Source organism: Rana temporaria, chromosome 1 (assembly GCF_905171775.1).
Source record: "Rana temporaria chromosome 1, aRanTem1.1, whole genome shotgun sequence".
Taxonomy (NCBI): Eukaryota; Metazoa; Chordata; class Amphibia; order Anura; family Ranidae; genus Rana; species Rana temporaria.
Genome location: NC_053489.1, coordinates 185066822 through 185091433, shown reverse-complemented (window position 1 = coordinate 185091433; position 24612 = coordinate 185066822). Strand labels below are relative to the sequence as shown.

Below are 24612 nucleotides of genomic sequence, written 5' to 3'. Positions count from 1 at the left end.
GTTAGCCACAGCTAATCACATGGTACAGATGGGCTGTGATTGGCCCTGTCTGTACCATGTGATCACTGTGACCAATCACAGCTAGCAACACATTTATACACAATAGATGGCATGAAAGGAAGCCATCCATTGTTTACAATTGCCATGTGATCTGCTGTGATTGGTCACAGCAATCACATGGTACCCGCAGTGAGCCGGTACACTGATCAGTCATTGGCTGTGTCCAATGGACAGCCAGTGACAGATCATTCAGCAACATGGCTGTGCATGAGGCTCGATCCAGGAGGACATCATATGATGTCTACCCAGATCGACTAAAGTCCCACCCGGCAGTCATTTTGCTCTATGCCAGGCGAGAACTTATTAAACTGAGAAAAGTTTTAATTTTAAGAAAAAAATAAGGTAATTTTGAAATTGATGGCAACAACATGTCTCAAAAAAGTTAGAACAGGGTCATGTTTACCATGGTGTAGCATCCCCTCTTATTTTAAAAACACTCTCTGGGATCTGGGATCTGAGGGATGTTGTCTCATTCTTGCCTGATATAGAGTTCTACCTGCTCAACAGTCTTGGGCCATAATTTTATTTCAAGATGCGCTAAATATTTCCAGTTGGTGAAAGGTCTGGATGGCAGGTAGGCCAGTTAAACGCCTGGAACCTTCTACTACAAAGCCATGATGTTCTCATATATGCAGTGAGTATGCAGTTTAGCATTGTAGGACGATTCAGAGGAACACAGCAAATTAAATACACATGACAAAAAAATGAACCGCAAATGTGGTAAGGTACAGAGTGGTAAAACGAGATTGTGGAATTTAACACTACCTACCTGTAATTTAAGGCGATGAGCTTCGATTGGAATAACCTTTAATACAGGCAACTCCACAACAAGTACTTTGGGTTTACTTTTAACTAAGCATGAATCCTCTATGTCCCAGTCAGCTCCCTCGAGGTACAAGCCTGATATGAAGCATCCTGCACAAATATTGGAAAGGTTTAAATTACATATCTTCTACATTGTCTGCTTTCACATAATACACAAATATGATGTTTGTACTCACCATAAAACCCTTTTCTCAAAGTCCACTAAGGAACACAGTCTTATGATAGTAAGCAACCAAGGGTTGTAGTGCTGCTTACAATAAAAATGGACACTAGGTACATAGAAAACTAAAGACCAGCCCACTGGAAGCTAACCTTCATTTTTCTAAATGCCTGGTGTGCATTACTCCTCCCACCTCACGCCAGCTCAGTTATATCAAAGAGTGCAAAGAGAAAAATATAGCATATGAAATAAGTTTTACAAACTTTTAACATAATCATTTTGGATTTACAGAATGTATTTCAGAACCTACAACAACAGTCAGGCCATCAAAGCCAGGGATCAAGAAGCAGAGTAGAAGATTGATCCTTAAGATAACAAATCTGACCGATCTTGTAGAAGACACAGAGCGTCAGCCAACAGATGAGGATGGCGTACCACACTCTGCTAGGCTATAAAAATGCCCTCAGCCCTGATCCTTCAAAGTGGACAAGGTAAAGGCTTCTGCAGAGTTCCTTGTGAAAAACAAAAAGGCTTCTGCAGAGGAAAGACATAGATTAGGATATACTCAACCTATGGCGCCACCTGAGCATCTGCTGCATACACTGTCAAATACTGAGCCCTGGAGACAAATCTGTCCAGTTTGTTGTTGAACTGAAAAGCTAGTAAGTCCACATCTGGTGTTCCCCAACGCAGACATATGTCCTGGAACATCTCCCAATGGAGAGCGCATTCCCCCAAATCTAGTTCTCTTCCCCGGAAATTAGCACCTCAGAGATCATTAGAATAGGAAATTCCAACCAGTTCAAGACAGACTTTAACTCTTTAACCGCAACACCGACGGAGCTGTCAGACCTTCATGCGGAGACAAATTTGTTTGCAGGCTTTGGCCCCTGGGCTTGCCAAGGACATTAAGAAACCTTCAGTCCAATACCATGAAGAAAGACTCATGGATCCAGGAACTGGAGCCTGACTTGAAGGAACGAATGGAACTTTTGATGCAGGATAAGATAGGGAGATGTCACACCCCCGATGCCCTGGTACATGACAATTCAGCATCAATGAACCTGTCAACACAGAGATTCAGGAAGTTCCCCGTGAATTTATTGTGCACTTTGCATGTGCTCCCTCCTCCAAGTGCTGCATCATCAAGCCAGTAGAAGAAAGACGGGAAAATTAATATGGAAGTTGAGCCCAACATTGGCCAGCTAACAGAGCACAGCCCGATAGTTAAAGTGGTTGTAAACCCTTGCATATACTTAGTGAAATGACTAGCCTCAAGTACACAGAGATGAAACAAATCCTACTACATACATTGTACCTGTTTATCTGCGGCCATTTCTTCTCTATATTGTTTAAATTCCAGACTGCGGGGGGCAGTCATCTGTAACACACTGCACAGGTCAGATAGGAGAGCTGAATGTAATCTGAGACCTGAGTGGAGGAAGGGACACACCTCCTCTCTACACAATCTCATTGAAAAATATGAACAGCTGAGGCCAACAATCACAGGCCCTCGCCCCTTACCCCTGGATCCCTTGGAGTCAGTACAGCCTTTTAGAAAGGACTCATGCAGACAGTAGAGGAATGAGATTGCAGACAGAAATCCCATAGTGCTTTGGATTGAGGCAAGAATACATTATAGGCAGATATGCTTTGTTCATTTATTATGTCAAGGGTTTACAATCACTAAAGAAAGAGCTGGATAAGTTGCCAGCTTTTAAATCTAAATAAAGCACAGCCCAAGTTATAGAGGAGGGTTCTCCCATGTAGCCAGTGTGCAAAGTTCCAAAAAGTTTAAGGCAAGCCCTGTAGTAAAAAAAAAAAGCCCCAGTAGTTGTTATATACAAAAGCAAAACACCTAAACATTCTTTTTTATTTGAGGACACTACTAATGTAAAACAATCCCAGGGACACATTTAAAGGACTAACCCTGTCCAGCTCTTTCAGTCACTTCTTCAGCTGTACGAAACTTGGTAACCTGAGTGTACAATGTGGAACGGTCTAGTGGCCAGCCATTCTTCCTACAGGTGGCTTGAACAAGAGCAGTCAGGTAGGATTCTGGTATATGTAGACCTGACAGCCACATGACATTTGGCTCTCCTTCAGTAACCTGAAACAAAAAGAGTAACCATCAATGAAACACACACAAGCTTTTACACAAAATATTGTTTTGTCTGGTATTACATTTTTGTAAACCACCAAACACCCTGCATTTAGTCTTGCAAAGGAGCTCTAGTACTGGTCTACAAAAACATCCAGGCTGGGACACATTGAAGCTGCCCTGTTAGAATACATAAGATCTGTACTGCATGAGATACATATAGTACCCATGATGTGTACTGATTGTAGCGTCTTCTGAAGTGAATCATCCAGTTTCCCAAAGACTTCAGTGTATCAGGAGCCAGTCTTCTCCATATGTTTGGAATCTGACCATTAAAAAGTGCTCGGGCTACTTCATCCAACTCATTGCTCATTCCAACTTCCCCAGCCAAAGCCTACAGATATAACAAAACATTGTAATTAAATATTCATGAACACACCATTAAGGTATTTTAAAAGAACTAGCTGTTTGAAATATATTATTGACAAAATTATAACTTGTCAGAAAGACTTATGCCGCGTACAGACGGTCGTTTTATGCGATTTAAAAAAACGACATTTTTAAAAACGTCAATTTCATTGACCGTGTGTGGGGGAAAACATAGTTTTATGTCTTGTAAAAAACGACAAAAAAAAGCATGCTTCAATTTTATGTGTCGTTTTTCAAAACGTCGTTTTTTGTGTCACAGAAATTGACCGTGTGTAGCAAAAAACAAAGTTTTTGAACCCGCGCATGCCCAGAAGCTAGTTATGAAGCGAGCTTCAATGGAAAAAAGTGGTGAACGTAACCTCGCTTTGCTAGAGCATTGTGAAAAAACGATGGTGTGTAGGCAACGTCGTTTTTGAAAATTGAAGTTTCAAAAATGTCGTTTTTTACTTCACAGAAAACGTCGTTTTTTTACATCGCATAAAACGACCGTCTGTACGCGGCATGAGAAATATAGCATAGCACAGGAGCGTCTATGAATGAGGAACAGTAAAAGAAGTCAGACTCCAATAGCACTAAATTACTCACCCTCTGAAGTTCAGCAAGAGACCTGGACATACGGATTATCAGTTTGTTAAATCTCTCCAGTTCCTGTAGCAGCACCACTGTGGTGGGTGAGATGTCCAAGCCAAAACTCTTTCTAATTTGATCCAGATCGAATATTTGGGGCAGCTTGTTTTCAATGTCTTTTGCCACTTGCCCAATGTACTCATCACGGCTGATCCCCAAGCCAGATTCACCTGCAGGAATAATGAGTCAATGTTTAACATTGTGATACTGGCATGTATGTGTTACGGCAATGTTAAACAGCTGACAGGCAGTGTATAAAAGTCAAAATGTAGTTGACAAACAAACTTATGTATGATGTCTGCACAATATATATGATATACTGTTCATTTTGGCTTTGTCTTACACACAGGCACTTTTATTGTTTTAAATTTGATGTGATAACGATCTCTTTAGGAGTAGCTTAACATCAGCATATTGTGTTAACCTTGCAACATTTATACAGGTTATTGATCTTTCATAGCTGCTGAAAACATAAGCATTGAATGCAGATGTAAAAATACACAAGCAGTTCCAGATAAGTTACCTGTTTGTGGCTGAAGCTCCAGGAGGTGAGACCACATATCCCGAGCTGCTTGCGTGTAATATCCAATTTCAGCATTTGAGTGAAGGCCAAATACTTCAGGGGTGTTGGCCAGTGGAAGTGACTCTATCTCCTCTGTTAAATAAAAGACATTGACAATAAAAACGTGCAAATAATTTTACTGCGTGACAGATATACTGTACATTTCAACAAAGAGGCCAGATTAAAATGCCCTTTACGCAACTAAGGTTTGCAAATTATTTTATACACTTCAAGCAAATGACCTTCCTCTGCAGTCCATACTCATTATGGTCCAGAGCGTTTATATGGGTCTACCAATTTGCAATATGTTTGTCATTATTTATGATCCTGAAGTAATACATATTTTTGGGGACAAATAAGGCTGTGTTTTGGCCATGCAGTTTTTTTTTACATATTCTAAAGAAAAAAAATAGCTAAAACAAACTTTAACAATACACCTTTTTTTAAACTTAAAGGGTCACTAAAGGAAAAAAATGTTTTTGCTGAAATGACTGTTTACAGGGTATAGAGACATAATAGTTAACTGATTCCTTTTAAAAATGATTAAAAATAGATAAAAAACAATCATATAATGTACCTACAGTTTAGTTTAGTTTTTGCTGTTGTTTCCTGGTTCTCTGATGTACAGAACCAGAGAGCCAATAGAGGGCAGTGAAGGTTTTGCAAAACGAAACTGGATTGGTGCTGAGGGGTTTTAGACACACCTCCTTGATTAGTCACCACAGTGATAAATCTCCCAAGTACTGTGGTGATCAGGAAACAGACAACCAGGAAGTGTCCAGAACAGAGAGTAATTACAGCAACATCAAAGCAAAAACGAACAATGAATCCAGGACTGCAGTAAAGTAAAGGAAGCTATTTAGCTAGAAAAAAAATTCCTTTAGTGACCCTTTAACCAGTAGTAGTTTTAAAACGATTACTAAATAAATTAGCAATTTTGCACTCCTGTGACCTATTTTCAGCTGAAGTCCGCTCTCTGCTGACGTCACAGAAGTCGGTCCAGGCTCTGCTTCAACACGACCATGGAGTCGGGATCTACCAGATCCCTGGACTGATACCCGGCTCAGCGAGCCGCTGAGAGGAGAGAGCTGTAACTGACAGTCAGCAGCTCTCTGATCACAGAGCCGATCGCTCGGTTCTCAGTGTTAGAGGTGCCAGGGGACACGTAGGTAAGTATGAATCAACAAAAAGACGATATTTTTGCAGAAACTGTTTTCATGTAATCATATTCTGTTAACAGTAATACATATCACTAGCTTCATATGATGCTGGGTCTTAAAGAAGTCTTATGAGCCATGGAATCTTAACTGCTGTGCCCATTGAGCTCCATAACAAATTCAATTGATCACAATAGATTGCATGTGCTCTATAAATGTGTTGCCATTGTTCATCAAAGTGATATTAAACCCTTTTTAGTTTTTAGGCACTTACAGCAGTTAATTGAATCCATTATTTAGTACACAACTTCTATTTCTTACAAGGACAATGCTATTAATTGGGAAACCCTTCTGGCCAAAGCAATGGCCACAAGAAAGGCTACCTTCTGAGATAGTAAAGCCAAGGAACTGTCCCAAATAGAAGGTCTTTGTAACACCACAAAACTAAAATGAAATCCCATTGTTGGAGATCTAACAAGGGTAGCAATGTGTCTAACCCATTGTATAACAGTACAGATCATTAGCAAGAGGATGTTGGAAAAGCTCAGACAGACAATGAAAAGTCTTGCCCTTTGATGGTCATATGTTGTTCTACCCCTACCTGGAGGAAAAAGAAAAAACACAGCCCAGCAATAAGGCATGTGGGGGGGGGGGGGGGAACCTGAGACTCACACCAGTGAAAAGAAGTCTTCCATGTTTGATATTTCGATAGTAGATTTACTAGCTTCAGGCATGGTCAGGATTATTGATACTGAAATGCCCCTCTCAGAACCTGTGTTTTTACAGTCAGGCTGTCAAAGCCAGTGATCAAGAAGGGTAAGATAACAGATCTCTCTGAGGCTAATCCATTGCTATGAGAATGGCCAACATGCCCTTAGCTCCGATCCTTCTTAGTAGAGGAGATAGTAGTCTCAACAAAATGGAAAAGATCAGGGCATATGATCCCACAGTACTACCAGTACATCTGCTGTATCCGCCACTGGGTCCCGTATTCTTAACACAAATCTGTCCAGCTTCTTGTTAAACCAAGGAGCCATTAAGTTCACATTTGGGGAGACTGACATTGGGTTTTTAGTTGCCAAACCTGCCTCCATTTTCCAGGCAGGAAGATCTTGTCTTTTATCTTGTATATGATAAAAAATCCTCTACAGAGGGGTGAAGAGAAAACACCTTTAATGGAACAGTTAGGTCCTTGAGAACTGAGCCCAGACATGGTCTGTTAAGGTGAACCAACATCTGACAAATTCAGCTGGTGGGATCTCCTCCTTTAGGGAAGGGATGGATTCAGTTCATGACAATGCATCTTCAATCCTGAAGCTCTCTGACAGAATCCAAATTATAGGCATCTCTGTGTCAGATTCCACTTTGGAAACGGACTGGGACTTCTCCGGGGATCGGATCGGTGGAGGCCGCATATATCCATTGAGACCACCTCTCCAGCTACGTTCTTTGTTGGATTTAACAGCAAGCCTCCAACACAGAGTATGCTGGTCAATACTGACACATTGGAATTGCCATTATATTTTGCCATTATATCTGGGCCAGAGTTTTGGGAAACGCCAGATCTGTGAGCCATTTTGCAACAGCGTGAGATCACAATACCCAGGATTGGGTGACAAGCTTTTCTAGCTTGAAAGGCTGGTAAGCCTTGACTCTGTGTGGTGGTGGATTCACAGTCTGTATCCCTTGAAGATTCATCACTGGGTGCTGCAGCGCTTTATCTTCTTGATCACTGTGGATAGAGACTTTTCATTTGCCCCAATTATTATTACCATATGGTTTTCATTTGATTATGTATATGGTATATTTAGGATATATCACATGACGATTTTCACAGTTTATTATCATATATTCTGTCATTAGTATTTAGTTTACGATTAGAGGCGAATTATTTCATTATTTTTGACTATGTATTTATGATTATGCAATTAAGGTGTTTACTTCACAGGTTCACACTATCAATTTATTATTAGTGCAGCTTCTTTTTTATGAGTTGGCACTTTAAGCCCTTGTGATCATGAGGAGTAACACTAAAGAAGGCATAAAACCTTGCATACCAGAAGAAAGCATGTATGCTCTGACATAGGAAGAGAAATTAGCATTTAAGAACGAAAGGGTGATTTAAACTGTGATCTGTAAAAAGTGGAAAAAGCACAATCTTTTCCCATTCCCAGCTTGACCTTGCACATAGAGCCAATTAGGTCCTGAGTTGCTGGATTGCCTGCAGCCATGGGGTGATTATTTAGTGCCAGACATACAGTTGAATTAAAAAAAAAGGGCTGGTGTATCTGTGAGTAAAACGAGCTACCTCATTCTCCCAGGTATACTAAAGGACCAGCTTACAGGGTAGATGGAGGTATGGCTTTGTGACCACACAAAGGCAGGCAGAGTGTAATAACACCCCACCTACCGGGGGGGGGGGGGGGGATATTGAGATCTATTGTGTCCCTGGTGTTGGTGGAAAAAAAAGGCAGACTCTGTGAGAAAAAGGCACACAATGTAGGTACAGATAAAGGGGAAAATCCCAAAATAGCCAGAGATCTGCCTAACCACTCACAAGAAGTAAGGCCCCTTTCAGACTGGGGCGGGAGCTGCGGTGGCGGTATAACGCCGCTAAAAATAGCAGCGCTATACCGCCGGAATTGCCGCGGGTATCAGCCGCTAGCGGTGCGGTATTAACCCCCGCTAGCGGCCGATAAAGAGTTAATACCGCCCGCAATGCGCCTCTATAGAAGGGCATTGCGGGCGGTATTGCCGCGGTTTCCCATTGTTTTCAATGGGAAGGAGCGGTGAAGGAGCGGTATACATGCCACTCCTCTCACCGCTCCAAAGATGCTGCTGACAGGAGATTTTTTTGTCTCCCGCCAGCGCATCGCCTCAGTGTGAAAGCCCTCGGGCTTTCACATTGAGTCTGCAGTGAAGGAGTTTTTCAGGCGCGACAGCAGCGCTATTTTTAGCGCTGTACCGCCTGAAAAACTCCTCAATGTGAAAGGGGCCTAAGTCATCAGAAATGAGGGCAGATGAAAACTGCCACAGCTCTGGTCCTGAAAACTTAGTAAGGAATCCCCAGATGTACTGGTCCGATCTGAAAGTAGAGTCCTAGAGTAACTGAAATACAGATGTATTGTCTGTGTCATCACAGAGAGAACATCAGTATACTAGAAGGAAATCTTCCAAATAATGCAAAAATATAGCAGAAAGGAAAGAGACATCCCTCTTAAGGACACCAAGGGAGTTATTTACAAAAGGCAAATCCACTTTGCACTACAAATGCAAACTGTTTTTTATTCTCCTTGCATGTCTCCCTCGGGTCTACAGCGACTGCACTTCCAAGTGCACTTTCAGTGCAATTTCAAGTACACTTTGCACTTGTAGTTTGCACTTGTAGTGGAAAGTGTATTTTCCTTTCGTAAAAAAAAACCCTAAGTGAAATTGAGCAGGTGTGAGATGGGGAAGGTATAGCTTTTAGAGGGTTGGCCTTCAGTTTCTATGTGTAAATGGGTAACCATTTCTCCTGTCGGTGGCAATATAACCAAGGGGTGCTTAATTGTCATCAAGCTGTGTTGCTCAATGGCCGAAAAATAAAACTCTCTTCTCTCATAACAGGAAGTTTTTAATCTGTGCTTAATGTGTCATGAATGCATGGGTGGTATGTAAATAGAAGAAATCTAGTTAAGATTAGCTAATGTGCATATTAAACCTGAGACTGAACTAATAATAGGTCATAATAGGTCATAAAAGGTATAAACAACTCTACCACCATAACCTTTACGCAGATTTTGTTTAGACTGAAGGTTTTCTGTAACAACTGCTACAAAAAAAATCTGTTTGATTGCAATGACAGTCATTATCTTACCAACAAAGTCATCCTTTTTATCACCACTTGGGATTTTGTAGTCAACTTCATCATTCTTATAAAAGTGGAAAAGCTGGAATGTGTCAAATATGAAGTCACCCAAGTATTCATCCATGTACGTGGTTAGAATTCTTCTATCAAAGCTATCGATGGCTCGGCCACCATACATGACCTGTAGATACACAGTAAGATGTCATTAGGCTTCCCAAAGTCCAGTTTAGAATGGTGCTTTTAGCTGTATATTTGTAATGACATATAATATAATTTTCCCTTTCCAACACAGAGTTTATGAACGAAAGTGTCAGAAAGCCATTGATGCTAAAAGATGTGTTTTAGTCCAACACAAGTGCATTGGTCATTGTCAAATCTAGTAATTACTATATTATCACATATATTTTTTCAGGACTGCTGAACACTAGTGAAAAAAAATACTGAAATAAAAGAGTACAGTGACATTAGAGGTTGGTCCACTTCTGAATCCAATAATGAAAATGTTACCTCCCAGCACTTTTGTCACTGCACTAAATTGCTATTTATCAAGTTGACCGCCACCTATACCTGTCAATTTACCCATCTGCACAGATATCACGTTGCACACAGCCCCACAGACTGCATATCAGAACAGTGCCAGTAATGGCAAGTGATGATGTCACGTGACCGTGCTGACCAACAAGTATCTATTATAGAAGACAGAAGCAATTTTCACTGGTCAGTAGAGCTGTACGATTAATCGTTAAAAGATCACAATCTCGATTAAACCCCCTTCCAATCTTAACACAGCATCTTCCCTAATGGGAAACTAATGTATCTATTTATGTATTTAAGTATTTTTTCCTTTCTCTCCTTTCGTACATTTATTGACACATATTTAAAAAAGCACTTTTGCAATAACAAAGAAAAAAAGAAAGAAACAACAAATAAAAATAAAAAAAAATCTTTTCCAACCATGATGCGAACTAAGGAGACTGCGAACTGAACGCAAATTGATTGAGTATCCTGATAGTTCTCTGAGGCGGATAATAAAAAAAAAAAAAAAAAAAAAAAAAAAACACAGCATCTTCCCGATTCTCAGTGGAGAGCTGTTCTCTGCTCACAGCTGACAGCTGTCAAAAAAAACAAAAAACAGGCAGTCTGCCAAGTTTATCACAACATTGTCAGTGCAAGGAGATAACTATAAACAACGTATCTTTTTGTTATTTTAAAATTTAGGTCAACTCAGATCAATTCTGACACTTGTTACTTACAAGTTAAATATTTTTTTTTTTTCTAGAAAATTACTTAGATTACTTACTTTAGCAGAGACCCTAGAGAATAAAATGGTGGTTGTTGCAATATTTTATGTCACACTATTTGCACATCGGTCTTTTAAATGCAATTTTTTGGAGGGGAAAATGCATTTCAATTAATTTTAAAATAAACTAAACGGTAAAGAATCAAGAATCGTGAGAGAATCGTAAACTTTATTCTATGCAAAAAAATTGTGATTCTCCTTTTAGCTAGAATCGTGCAGCTCTACTGGTCAGCATTGTCACGTGATTGCCAGCATGATTCTGATATGCATAATCTGGAACTGTGTATGAGTGAGAAGTGTACAGATTGGTAAATCTGTGAGTAGCAGTAACCTTGCTAAATAGCTGAAAAAGAACAGTGCTTTGTTGTGGATATTGACCCTCCTTGAGTATTTTCATTTTACAATATATTTACTGCTCCACTAATAATTTACATGTGTATTTGAACTCGCTTGTTCGGAGTGACTGTTTATGTAACCATCTAAAAATGCGTTAATAAAAATATATTCAACCTTAAATACGGTGCAGCGGAGACCAGATAAGTGGGGAAGGTGTTGAGAGGTAAACATTTTTTGTATGCAAACTACAGTTAAAATTACATTTGAAACTCATACACTATGAGGACATAAACTCATATTTTAGTCTATCCCATTTTAGTAAAGAACTAGCAACTCTGCAATAGTCAAACTCTCCTAAAGGGGCTACAAGAATTAACAAAGAACTTCTAAATTAATTACAAGCACAACACTGTTTTTCTCAGAAGTCTTTGCTAATGGAACAAAATATTATATGAATATTATATGTGTGGAAGCAGATCAGTAGTTCAAAGTATTCTTGAAAGTAGCCAAGACAATGTGAGAGCAAGGCAGTTTTCACTTCTCAAAATACATACATATGGCCATTCTGTCTGTGATACTTACACTATGGGGGTTATCCTCAAAAGAGATACTCCGACTTAACTGCTGTTCAGTCTGTGTGTAACTTTGGAAACGATCCTCAAAAGGCTTTTTCCAAAGTTACACAGAAGATCCGGCATGTGTAATTGAATTACACTGCCTAATTTTAGGATGCAGTACCGCATCCGCCGCTGGGGGCATTTCGAGTCGAAATGCCGTTGCTAGTATGCAAATTAGCACTTAAGGCGATCCACAAAGCTTTCTAGCTTCCTTTTTGCGCCGTAAGTGTTATTTTGCAAGTGTAAAATTAGGGCTCGTTTTACAAAGTGTAAAGTTAGTCACACCTTGTAAAGGCCCATTGCAGCGACGGCATTTGGTATGCTTTCCCGAGGGAGAACTCCACGGCAATTTGTAAAAAACAAAACCGGCATGGGTTCCCCCCCAGGAGCATACCAGGCCCTTAGGTCTGGTATGGGTTGTAAGGGGACCCCCCCTACGCCGAAAAATCGACGTAGGGGGTCCCCTACAATCCATACCAGACCCGTATCCAAAGCACGCTACCCGGCCAGCCAGGAAGGGAGTGGGGACGAGCGAGCGCCCCCCCCCCTCCTGAGCCGTGCCAGGCCGCATGCCCTCAACATGGGGGGGTTGGGTGCTCTGGGGCAGGGGGGCGCACTGCGGGCCCCCCCACCCCAGAGCACCCTGTCCCCATGTTGATGAGGACAGGACCTCTTCCCGACAACCCTTGCCATTGGTTGTCGGGGTATGCGGGCGGGGGCTTATCGGAATCTGGGAGTCCCCTTTAATAAAGGGGGCCCCCAGATACCGGCCCCCCACCCTAAGTGAATGGATATGGGGTACATCGTACCCCTATCCATTCACCTGGAGGCAAAAAGTAAAAGTTAATAAACACACAACACAAGGCTTTTTAAAATATTTTATTATTCTGCTCCGGACGCCCCCCCTGTCTTCGTTATTAGCTCAATTACCAGGGGGGGCTTCTTCTTCCGCTCTCCGGGGGTCTTCTCCGCTCTCCGGGGGGGGTTTCTTCTTCCGCTCTCCGGGGGGGGGCTTCTCCGGACTCCGGGGGTCTTCTTCCATCTTCTCCCCTCTTCCGCTCTTGACTCGGCGAACCCCGGTTCTTCTGCAGCTCTCCGGTGCCTTCTTCTTCAGCGCTGGCTGCCTGCTATGTTTGTGTGTTAGCTCGATTTCAAACAGGCAGCCGGCGCGGTCTTCTGTGGCGTCAGGGTCTTCTCTTCCTTTCTTCCGATGTTGCCTCGTCGCCTCTTGTCGCTGTAATGATGGAAGCGCGCCTTGCATCCCATTTATATAGGCATCACCGTCCCATCATGCTCCGGTAGGTACCCACGTGGTGGGTGCACGTGGGTAGGCACCCACCACGTGGGTACCTGCCGGAGCATGATGGGACGGTGATGCCTATATAAATGTGATGCAAGGCGCGCTTCCATCATTACAGCGACAACAGGCGACGAGGCAACATCGGAAGAAAGGAAGAGAAGACCCTGACGCCACAGAAGACCGCGCTGGCTGCCTGTTTGAAATCGAGCTAACACACAAACATAGCAGGCAGCCAGCGCTGAAGAAGAAGGCACCGGAGAGCTGCAGAAGAACCGGGGTTCGCCGAGTCAAGAGCGGAAGAGGGGAGAAGATGGAAGAAGCCCCCCGGAGTCCGGAGAAGCCCCCCCCCGGAGAGCGGAAGAAGAAACCCCCCCCGGAGAGCGGAGAAGACCCCCGGAGAGCGGAAGAAGAAGCCCCCCCTGGTAATTGAGCTAATAACGAAGACAGGGGGGGCGTCCGGAGCAGAATAATAAAATATTTTAAAAAGCCTTGTGTTGTGTGTTTATTAACTTTTACTTTTTGCCTCCAGGTGAATGGATAGGGGTACGATGTACCCCATATCCATTCACTTAGGGTGGGGGGCCGGTATCTGGGGGCCCCCTTATTAAAGGGGACTCCCAGATTCCGATAAGCCCCCGCCCGCATACCCCGACAACCAATGGCAAGGGTTGTCGGGAAGAGGTCCTGTCCTCATCAACATGGGGACAGGGTGCTCTGGGGTGGGGGGGCCCGCAGTGCGCCCCCCTGCCCCAGAGCACCCAACCCCCCCATGTTGAGGGCACGCGGCCTGGCACGGCTCAGGAGGGGGGGGGGGGCGCTCGCTCGTCCCCACTCCCTTCCTGGCCGGCCGGGTAGCGTGCTTTGGATACGGGTCTGGTATGGATTGTAGGGGGACCCCCTACGTCAATTTTTCGGCGTGGGGGGGTCTCCTTACAACCCATGCCAGACCTAAGGGCCTGGTATGCTCCTGGGGGGGGAACCCATGCCGTTTTTTTCTTTGAAAATGGGCATGGAGTTCTCCCTCAGGAATGCATGCCGCTGTCATTTTTTTTATCCCCGACGCAACTTTAAGCCGTCGCGATCCTCAAAACTCGGCGTAACGTAACTTCGCGCATGCGCAGTACGGCCGGCGCGCATGCGCAGTACGGCCGGCGCGGGAGCGCGCCTCATTTAAATGGGACTCGCCCCATTTGAATAGGAACGCCTTGCGCCGGCGGAATTTTAGTTACACAGCCTGAAATTTCTAGATAAGTGCTTTGTGGATCAGGCACTTAGGTAGAAACTTTAAGGCAGTGTAACTTAAATTGGATTTTTTAAGTTACGTCAGGTTTTTGTGGATCTGGCCCTATATTCTGTATGTATGTTCCTACAACAAGCAACTCAAACACAGAGAAGAAGCATAAATGCCCCCATAGTGTCGATGGATCATTTGTAGCAGGAAAACAAAAGTCTCATTTATACTCATCTAGCATTTGCCTATAAAGACAGAGGCCAATAATTGCACGTGTTTTACAGTAATCTGCCTGACCTTGCTATTTTTGTTGTTGCTGAAAATCAATGACATTAGCAGGTAAAAGCCAGGAAATAAACCAACCTCTCCAATTAGGTACTTTAGACTGCCCCACGGTATCCTGGTATCATTTTGAGTGTAAGCTTTGGTTAGATATGTATTTAATATTTCCATGCACACCTAAAAGGAAAACAAAAACAAGTGATGGTAAATACAAGAATTCTATTCAAGTGATCAGATTTTTATGCTAAATAAGAAGATTTCCAAAATGTACAAAAATTCAGCTGCTATTTTATCAGGGGCGGCTCGTCCATTAAGATTGCATGGGCGCCCCCCCCCCCATCCATGCATCTGGCCCCTTGCAGGACGATGGATGCATGAATTCCGAAGGGAGGGGGTTGAAGCACTTGATTAGAGCCAGAGGCTCTAATAGGCTTGGCTCAGGGCGAATAGAATACAAACTGAGCCCACCCAGGTGTGTTACAATAGTGAATGAACATTTGCTATTGAAACACTGATCCTACTTATGGCCAACCAGGACCAGTCAAGCGATTGGCTGAAAGGACAGGTGATCCTATTGGATGCCTAGGAGGAGGGGAGGAGACACACGGCTAAAGCGAGGAGGAGGAGAGGACACAGGAGCCGCTCCCCAATGCCCGCCACCTAGATGGGTAAGTGCCGGACGGACTGACAGCGAGCCCCAAAAAAAAAAAATGCCAGCCGTCACTGTATTTGATGAGGCCCTGCCATATAAATGACAGGACAGGAAACAAGGCCATGGCAACCCAGTAGGTGTAACACAAAATAAATTACATAGGACAACATTTGCAGTGTTTAATACTGTAATGCCTCGTACACACGATCGGAATTTCCGATGGAAAAGTCGGAGAACATGTTCTCTTTTTTCCGAACGGGAAAAAATTATATCGGAAATTCCAATCGTCTGTATGGAACTCCGATGGAGAAAAAACATGCATGCTCGGAAACAATTTGACGCATGCTCGGAAGCATTGAACTTCATTTTTCTAGGCTCGTCGTAGTGTTGTACGTTACCGCGTTTTTGACAGTCGAAATTTGGTGTGTCCGTGTGTATGCAAGACAGCTTGAACGGAAACTGAGTTTTATTCCGACGGAAACTCCGATCGTGTGTACAGGGCATTAGAGTTGTAAATGAGCAGGCAATGAAAAAAATGTAATCACAAATACACTCCTTATTTTGTAGCAGCAAAGAGTACATCACAGTTGTAATATACGAGAATAGGCCAAAAAAATTGCAAAAAAAGGACAGATGAGACAGAAAATGCAAAAAGGAAAGCAGCCTATAAATAGCATAACGTCAGATTGTTCTTGATAGGTGTTTAATGATGTACTTTTTTTATTTTTTTATTAGATAACTGGTGATAATGGGATGAGCAGGTGGGTAGGTTGTGGGCCAGTAGGAAAGGTTAGGATAGGTGTGGGGTCAGGTAGAAAGCCTAAATCCCGGTATGGACCTAGGGGAGACAAATGCCAGTATGGACATAGGGGAGTCCTGTGAGAGGGTAGAAGTAGACCAGATGGAACCAACAACCACCAGACAGTTAGGGAAGACGTGGGTCGGTGGAAAAGGGATAGAGATCAGAGAGGAGGGGGAAGAGTAAAGCCTCGTACACACGACCGGTTTTCCGGGTAGGAAAGCTTCCATAAGAGCGTTTGGCCGCTGTTCTCTATTTTTCCGTCGGGATTCCCATCTGACTTTTTCCTGTCGAGAAAACCGGTCGTGTGTATGCTTTTCCAAGGGTAAAAGAACTGTGCATGCTCAGAATCAAGTATGAGACGGGAGTGCTCCTTCTGGTAAAACTAGCGTTCGTAATGGAGATAGCACATTCCTCACGCTGCAAATTATTAAGCGCGAATCGTCTTTCACCAAACTTTTACTAACACGCGACAACACGAGATCAGCAAAAGCAGCCCAAAGGGTGACGCCATTGGAATGGAACTTCCCCTTTATAGTGCCGCCGTACGTGTTGTACGTCACCGTGCTTTGGACCGGCGGGATTTCGTATGACAGTCTGTATGCAAGACAAGCTTGGCAGGAATCCTGTCGGGAAAACCAACGTTTTTTTTCCCCCGAGGGGAAAACTGGCCATGTGTACAGGGCTTAAGAGAAAAAAAAAAGGGGGAAAGGCAAGGGGAATACTGTTGGATGTGGGGGAAGAAACAAAGGCCCGAATTTGTCAACATTCAGCCAGAGTGTGAGGATATCTATCTGGATAATAGGTTCTTGTATTCGTGGAATTTAGCTTCCGAGCCTTTGAGAATGCGAACGATATCTTACGCTAATTTAATATCATTATTTATAATGAACCAATGTTACAATGGGACAAAGGGAAGAGGGGGGTGTTAGCCATAAGAATGGAATACAGGAGCAAGCCCTGAACATTGACTACCCTTTCTGCGCAGTACCATGTTTAATAGAACATCATTTGGAAACATTTCAACACCTATATTTATATATGAGGTATATGACAGAGTAGCACCAGAAAGTAGCATACTATACCTTAAGACCTTAAGCCTGGAGTTATAAAATAAACCACATTAAAATTAGTATCCCTTATTTGGCCCCTAAGAAAGCAGGGTACAGTATCTGCAATGTTTGTTTTTCCATGAAGAATAATACATGAAGCTAGTTGCCTCCACCTTACCTTACACATTGAAGGTGATAATTACTATCTTGATACAGATCCATACCTGGAAATCTGATTCATTAAAATCATAAGACACATTCCAACCAATCTTCCCAAACTTCCTTCTCTCCTGCACAACAGCATGGAAGAATGCCAGAACAAAGACCAGGGATTTAAACGCAGGATGCTGACAGGCGTCAAGAGCTTCATGGCTGATTTTAAAGTATGTTGCCCTCATGTTCAACTTCAGCCCATTGGGAGGTTCTGTAACCACCTGTAGAGTAGAGGAAACATCCATTTATCTACAAGTATGATAAAAAGCATGCACATTAAATCTGAACTCCAGAAAAACAGGTAAATTCACAGCTTAAGTACTGTACTTTTACCTTGTAGTAGACCTGTTTTTACTTGCCAAAAAAAGTCTGATTTTGCTCAGCCACTTGAGTGATCTATAAGAGACAGCACAGCCAGATCATGGACCTGCCTGCAGACTACACTGGCAACTACAATACAGTCTGGCAACTGACCTGCCCTAGCCTGAGACTGTAAGAGCAGCAACATAATGATGAGATCACTGTGTGCTTTCCTATCATCATATTCACAGTTGTAACTGGCAGCATTGTGCAAAGAAATAACTGAACTGACCTAATAGGTTTCATTAGCCATATGTTGTTAGTGTAAAGTGCAGGAAGTAGCCTTATTCACATGACTGAATCTTAGAAGTGATATTAAATTCTATCAAACTATGTACATCAGTCCCAGTTTACTCTAGGCCACTTCACCTAATTAATGTTTAGTAAATTAGACCAATACAATATTTCATTTAGTCCACATACACAATCTCTCTGTTCTCTGTTCTTCCTATAAGGCTGAAATTGGCAGGGCTGTCTCATCTATGCTGGATTATTAGATGAAATTATGATCTTTACAGCGAGCAGTCTCTCCATACTAACACCCCCTTATAAATCTGCTGATAAGCATTAAAGGTGCAGTATTTTAGTCTATAACAGTACATCTCAATTATAGTAAACTGTGATATTTTAAATAGTCATAAGGTTCAGTGTGCATTCTGATTGCTTGGTAATCATTACTAGTGTACTCTTTTTCTGCTTTGCAATGATTATATAATCACCTTGAGTGATTTCTGTAGTATTCCAATTGGAAAGTCTTTGGTGGGATCTGTGGTGAGCCACAGTCGGAAATCTGGATGAGGTTTTCTTATCAACTCCAAGGCTTTCTCCAGATCTTTCAGCCATTTCACCAAGAGGTGGCAATTCTGTAGCATTAGCCATTGCCCACGAGATACTGCTATCTCCAGCAGCTGCAGAGCAACCTGTTACAATGTAACACAACAAAATTTAAATGCAATTTAAGTGTGAGGGCAGACAGTACAATGACAATACAATTCGATACAGGAGGAATCAGAGGGCACTCTCATTAGAGCTTACAGTCTAGAAGGGAGGGTCAAGTGATACAAAGGTCATAACTGTGGGGGGTGAGCTGATGGAGAAAATAAAAGTATGATTGTTAGGTGTGGGCTAGATAGGCTTCTCTGAATTGAGATATTCAAATAGAATGGGATAGGGAATTCCAAAGGATGGGAAAGACTACAACAGTTTTGTTTCTATAATTCAAGTGGTTAGCGCTTCCATCTAGCAGCACTAGGGTCGTCAGTTAAAGTGCAACCCATGGCTCTGCCTAGAGTTTGCATGCTCTCCCTGTGCCTATGTAAGGGTACTTCAGCTTCCTCCCACACTCCAAAGACATGCTAGTACGTTAATTGGCTGCTGTCTAAATTGGCCTTAGTATGTATATGTATGAATGTGAGTTAGGGACCCAAGATTGTAAGCTCCTTGAGGGCAGGGACTGATGTCAATATACATAACATATGTAAAGTCCTGTGTAAATTGATGGTGTTGTATAAGTTCCTGTAATAAATGAATACTGGTAACAGTCTTGGATGCCACTAATATCTTAGTATTGGTCAGTGTGTGTACAGATGCATGTTAGATAATGTTGCAGCATGTGACAGTATAGATCAGTAAAGTTGAAGATCAATGTACATCAACATGGCATGACACAAACAGGGAATATAAAATACAACAAACGGAAAACTGCTAACAAAGCAAAACACATACTTTCTCCTGCCCCTGTCCCATGGCAAGGAACTTAAGTCGGTTTCCACCAAATCCAGATCTCTCTGCCAACTTCGTCAGGTCACTGGCAGGGTCAGACCCCGGACTTAAAATAAAGACGATTGGTGAAGTTGGAACACTTTGTTCAAATATGGCTTCGAAGCTTATGACTGGTGGCTGAACATACCTGGTAAAAGTAACAATAAATATACTCTATGAAAATGAAACAAGGATTTTGACTGGTTTCTGTGGACAATAAGGAATTCCCAGTACATTTTTCTACATCAGCCTTTATGACCTTAACACTCCAGTGATAAAGTACAAATGTTAGATTAGATGTGAGATTTTTTTTCTGACTGGCTGTCAATGTGTTTCTGTAAAATACCAATCTGGTGGGGCATTCAAGAGGCTTTTGAAAATTCTATGCTATCATCATTTGATCAATTTAAAGTATATCTACACCCAAGGACATTACAGAAATATTTTATTGATTGCACATTATCAGTCCTTAGGTGTGGTGGCTGCATTCATTTTTTTCTTTATATATTTTACATGATGATCCTGCCAGTAACACACTCTGCCCTAGGGTGACAGCACTCACTTACTGTACTGTATCTATCGAGGTTTGAACCAGACTTAAAGTCTGTTAAAACTACAGAGCACCCCGCTCTCCTTATCTAAATCACATAGGGAAGGAGATGTTCTGGAGCTCTCAGAGCTAACCTGTGCATAGCTGATAACACTGCTTGAGATAACGCAGCACAGTCTACATGTTAAAAACTCACTGGATTTCTGGCAGGATTTCTGGCAGCACTTAAACTAATATACCAAAACACTTCTAAAAGTTTACCGTATTTAACAGACAAAAACTGAGCAGATGAATGAAGATAAATCTCAGGGTTTACATAATCTTTAAAATTCTATCAGACATAACAAACAAAAAGTGTGTGGGAATGTTAAAAGGAATAATTAATACACCACAGACAAATACTGTATCTAAATAGAGGTTAGAGGGAAGAGAGCTGCTAAGTAGTTAACTAATATAGGGACTCAGGTAGGGGAAAGCTTAAATACAGCAACTATTAAAAGGACATAATATGTAAACAGTAAGCTCCTCTGCATAGAGATAAGTAACACAAGGCATGAGAGACCAATTTTACTTATAATCAATAGTACGCTTCCCGGAAGCCACATGGTTACAAAAAGCAATCTATGAATTGTTTCACAATTCCCTCTGCAGAAAAAATAGTCCGAGGGGTGACTAATGCTGGCCAGGCTGTCTCCACACCACCTCAACACACACATATATATATATAGAGAGAGAGAGAGAGAGAGAGAGAGAGAGAGAGAGAGAGAGAGAGAGAGAGATATTATTTTATATATATATATATATATATATATATATATATATATATATATATATATATAATATTTAAAAAAAATATTATACAACCAGGGATGGAGGTGGTTTACTAACCACCTCATTTAAAGTCCTAAATTTGAACCCCCCCCCCCCTTTATTCCATACAGTAGGTGAACCCGATTTTGTGTCAATCTCGCTCTCTTTCTCAGCGAGATTGAGCACCTACGAGCCCCATCGCGGGAGCCAGCGCCGAGCTGGCTTGCCGCGATGGAGACAGAGCCGTCATAGAAGCGACGGGAGATCCGACTTGGATTCCCGCCAATTCTACACGTGTGCGGTGTTTGTTATGAATCCTGAGGGGGAAGTCCCCGCCGGATTTTAAATAAAAATCCGGCATGGGTCCCCCCCTCAGGAGCATACCGGGCCCTTAGGTCTGTTATGGGTTGTAAGGAGAGCCCCCCTACGCCGAAAAAAACGGCGTAGGGGGTCCCCCTACAATCCATACCAGGCCCGTATCCAAAGCACGCTACCCGGCCAGCCAGGAAGGGAGTGGGGACGAGCGAGCGCCCCCCCCCCTCTCCTGAGCCGTACCAGGCTGCATGCCCTCAACATGGGGGGGTTGGGTGCTCTGGGGCAGGGGGGCGCACTGCGGCCCCCCCACCTCAGAGCACCCTGTCCCCATGTTGATGAGGACAGGGCCCCTTCCCGACAACCCTGGCCGTTGGTTGTCGGGGTATGCGGGCGGGAGGCTTATCGGAATCTGGGAGCCCCCTTTAATAAGGGGGCCCCCAGATACCGGCCCCCCACCCTAAGTGAATGAGTATGGGGTACATCGTACCCCTACCCATTCACCTGCAAGAAAAGTGGTAAAAACACAAATAAACCACACAGGGTATTAAAATATTTTATTTTTCTGCTCCGGAGGCCTCCCCTGTCTTCTTTATTGGCTCTTTTACCAGGGGAGGCTTCTTCTTTGACGTCTTCGGGTGGGTGGGGGCCGCCGTCTGGTTCTCTTCCACCGCCGGGGGGGGTCGCTTTTAAAAAAGCCCCCACCCCCCGGCGGGTTTCCTCCGGCGTCTTCGGCGGGGCTCTTCTTCTTCCGCTATCCCGACGGGTCTTCTCAACTCTCCGGGGGTCTCCTTCTGTCTTCGCCGCTCTCCGCTCTTGACTCGTCGCACCCCGGTTCTTCGTCTCGCTGTCCGGTGTCTTCTTCCGTGCTTTACGTCTTCTCCTTCCGTGCTGTGATGAGTTCTTCTTCCGCGCTGTGACGTCATGTTCTTCACTTCTCTCCTTCTCCCGGTGTTGACACGTCGCCGGCTCCTCTCTGCAATGACGGGTGCGCGGGTGCATCGGACCTATATAGGCCTCACAGTCCCATCATGCTCTGTACCTACCCATGTGATACCTACCCACGTGGGTAGGTATCACATGGGTAGGTACAGAGCATGATGGGACTGTGAGGCCTATATAGGTCCGATGCAAGGCGCGCATCCGTCATTTCAGCGAGGAGGACCGGCGAGTCAACATCGGGAGAAGAAGAGAAGTGAAGAACATGACGTCACAGCACGGAAGAAGAACTCATCACAGCGCGGAAGAAGACGTACAGCACGGAAGAAGACACCGGACAGCGAGACGAAGAACCGGGGTGCGACGAGTCAAGAGCGGAGAGCGGCGAAGGCAGAAGGAGACCCTCGGAGAGTTGAGAAGACCCGTCGGGATAGCGGAAGAAGAAGAGCCCCGCCGAAGACGCCGGAGGAAACCCGCCGGGGGGTGGGGGCTTTTTTAAAAGCGACCCCCCCCCGGCGGTGGAAGAGAACCAGACGGCGGCCCCACCCACACGAAGACGTCAAAGAAGAAGCCCCCCCTGGTAAAAGAGCTAATAAAGAAGACAGGGGGCGGCCTCCGGAGCAGAAAAATAAAATATTTTAATACCCTGTGTGGTTTATTTGTGTTTTTACCACTTTTCTTGCAGGTGAATGGGTAGGGGTACGATGTACCCCATACTCATTCACTTAGGGTGGGGGGCCGGTATCTGGGGGCCCCCTTATTAAAGGGGGCTCCCAGATTCCGATAAGCCTCCCGCCCGCATACCCCGACAACCAACGGCCAGGGTTGTCGGGAAGGGGCCCTGTCCTCATCAACATGGGGACAGGGTGCTCTGAGGTGGGGGGGCCGCAGTGCGCCCCCCTGCCCCAGAGCACCCAACCCCCCCATGTTGAGGGCATGCAGCCTGGTACGGCTCAGGAGAGGGGGGGGGCGCTCGCTCGTCCCCACTCCCTTCCTGGCTGGCCGGGTAGCGTGCTTTGGATACGGGTCTGGTATGGATTGTAGGGGTCCCCCTACGCCGTTTTTTTCGGCGTAGGGGGGCTCTCCTTACAACCCATAACAGACCTAAGGGCCCGGTATGCTCCTGAGGGGGGGACCCATGCCGGATTTTTATTTAAAATCCGGCGGGGACTTCCCCCTCAGGATTCATAACAAACACCGCACACGTGTAGAATTGGCGGGAATCCAAGTCGGATCTCCCGTCGCTTCTATGACGCGCTTGCTGGGATGTGCTGTCACTATTCCAGTGAGTGCGAGGTGTCGGGGAGATCTCGGCACCCTGTCGCCGAGTATCAGCGCGACGCTGTCGTGCTAAAAGCACAATATCACAAACACCTACTGTATATAATATTTTGTTTTAACATATACTGTAAAAAATACTGTAAAAATGCTTGCAACGGTCACTTTAACGATTACGGTCATAATAATAGAATAAAAAGGTACAGTGTTGAATTTTCAACATAGGGAGCATATTTATATACTTTCAGAACAACATTTGGAAAAACACAGATGCCAATTGTACCTAAATGGGTAAAAGAGCAGAACCAAGGCATGGGACGGAGCACCCTATAAGTCAAACTGTATGCTAAATTAGCAGACTCATGTAAGGCTGCCATTGAGATTTCCTCTCCTTCTTCTTCTATGCTGGGAGAACAGAAACTCGAAGTATGACAAAAGGCAGAGGTGGGCCTGATTTCTATATCAACCTTTGCCACTAGTGTTCCTACATCAATGGCTCTGTCCAAACAAACCCCATTCTGTCCATGTTTGGAAACCCACCCAACCAACAAATACAATTTTATGTACTTGCTATTCACTAAAAATATCCAGTGTTCCAATCTGTCATGTGAGTAAAGTTAACTGCAATATATACAATACCACCTTCAGCCCAATGTTTGCGGTACTTACTTCTCTCCCATGGTGACTGTAACATAGTCTGTAACAGCTCTGTATACACGGTCTACTCTGAAGCAGCGCAGGAGTATCAGTTTCTGGAAGCTGGAGAGCTTGTCATTGTAGCCAAGGGGGGAAGGATACTGTTCCAGAGTGTCCAGGTCATACCACTATAAAATACATGACTTTTAGGAAAACTATTTTGAGGATTTACTTTTTTTTGTGCAGTTTAGACAATGAAAGCTCATTTTTGGTTATTTGTCAGGAACAAAGCATTTCTTAAGTGTGCATCAGCCCCATAATCCTGATCATAAATATGATGCACCTATCATAAACTCTAAATATATGTGTGCATTTTAAATAGCGATAGATAGATAGACAGACAGACAGACAGACAG

The 24612-nt window shown here is 43.6% G+C and overlaps 1 protein-coding gene across 1 annotated transcript in view; it reads right to left on the bottom strand.

Moving 5' to 3' along the window:
• Nucleotides 1–24612, bottom strand: part of DNAH10 (dynein axonemal heavy chain 10) — a 278707-nt gene that overhangs the window by 9861 nt on the left and 244234 nt on the right. Inside the window, exons 66-76 of the mRNA XM_040347338.1 lie at nucleotides 24230–24384; nucleotides 19636–19819; nucleotides 18630–18830; nucleotides 17562–17771; nucleotides 14916–15011; nucleotides 9778–9949; nucleotides 4726–4857; nucleotides 4161–4372; nucleotides 3373–3540; nucleotides 2975–3155; nucleotides 830–975 (exon numbers count right to left, since the gene is read on the bottom strand). Coding sequence (XP_040203272.1) covers nucleotides 830–975; nucleotides 2975–3155; nucleotides 3373–3540; nucleotides 4161–4372; nucleotides 4726–4857; nucleotides 9778–9949; nucleotides 14916–15011; nucleotides 17562–17771; nucleotides 18630–18830; nucleotides 19636–19819; nucleotides 24230–24384 — 1857 coding nt within the window. The remainder of the gene's footprint in view (nucleotides 1–829; nucleotides 976–2974; nucleotides 3156–3372; nucleotides 3541–4160; nucleotides 4373–4725; nucleotides 4858–9777; nucleotides 9950–14915; nucleotides 15012–17561; nucleotides 17772–18629; nucleotides 18831–19635; nucleotides 19820–24229; nucleotides 24385–24612) is intronic.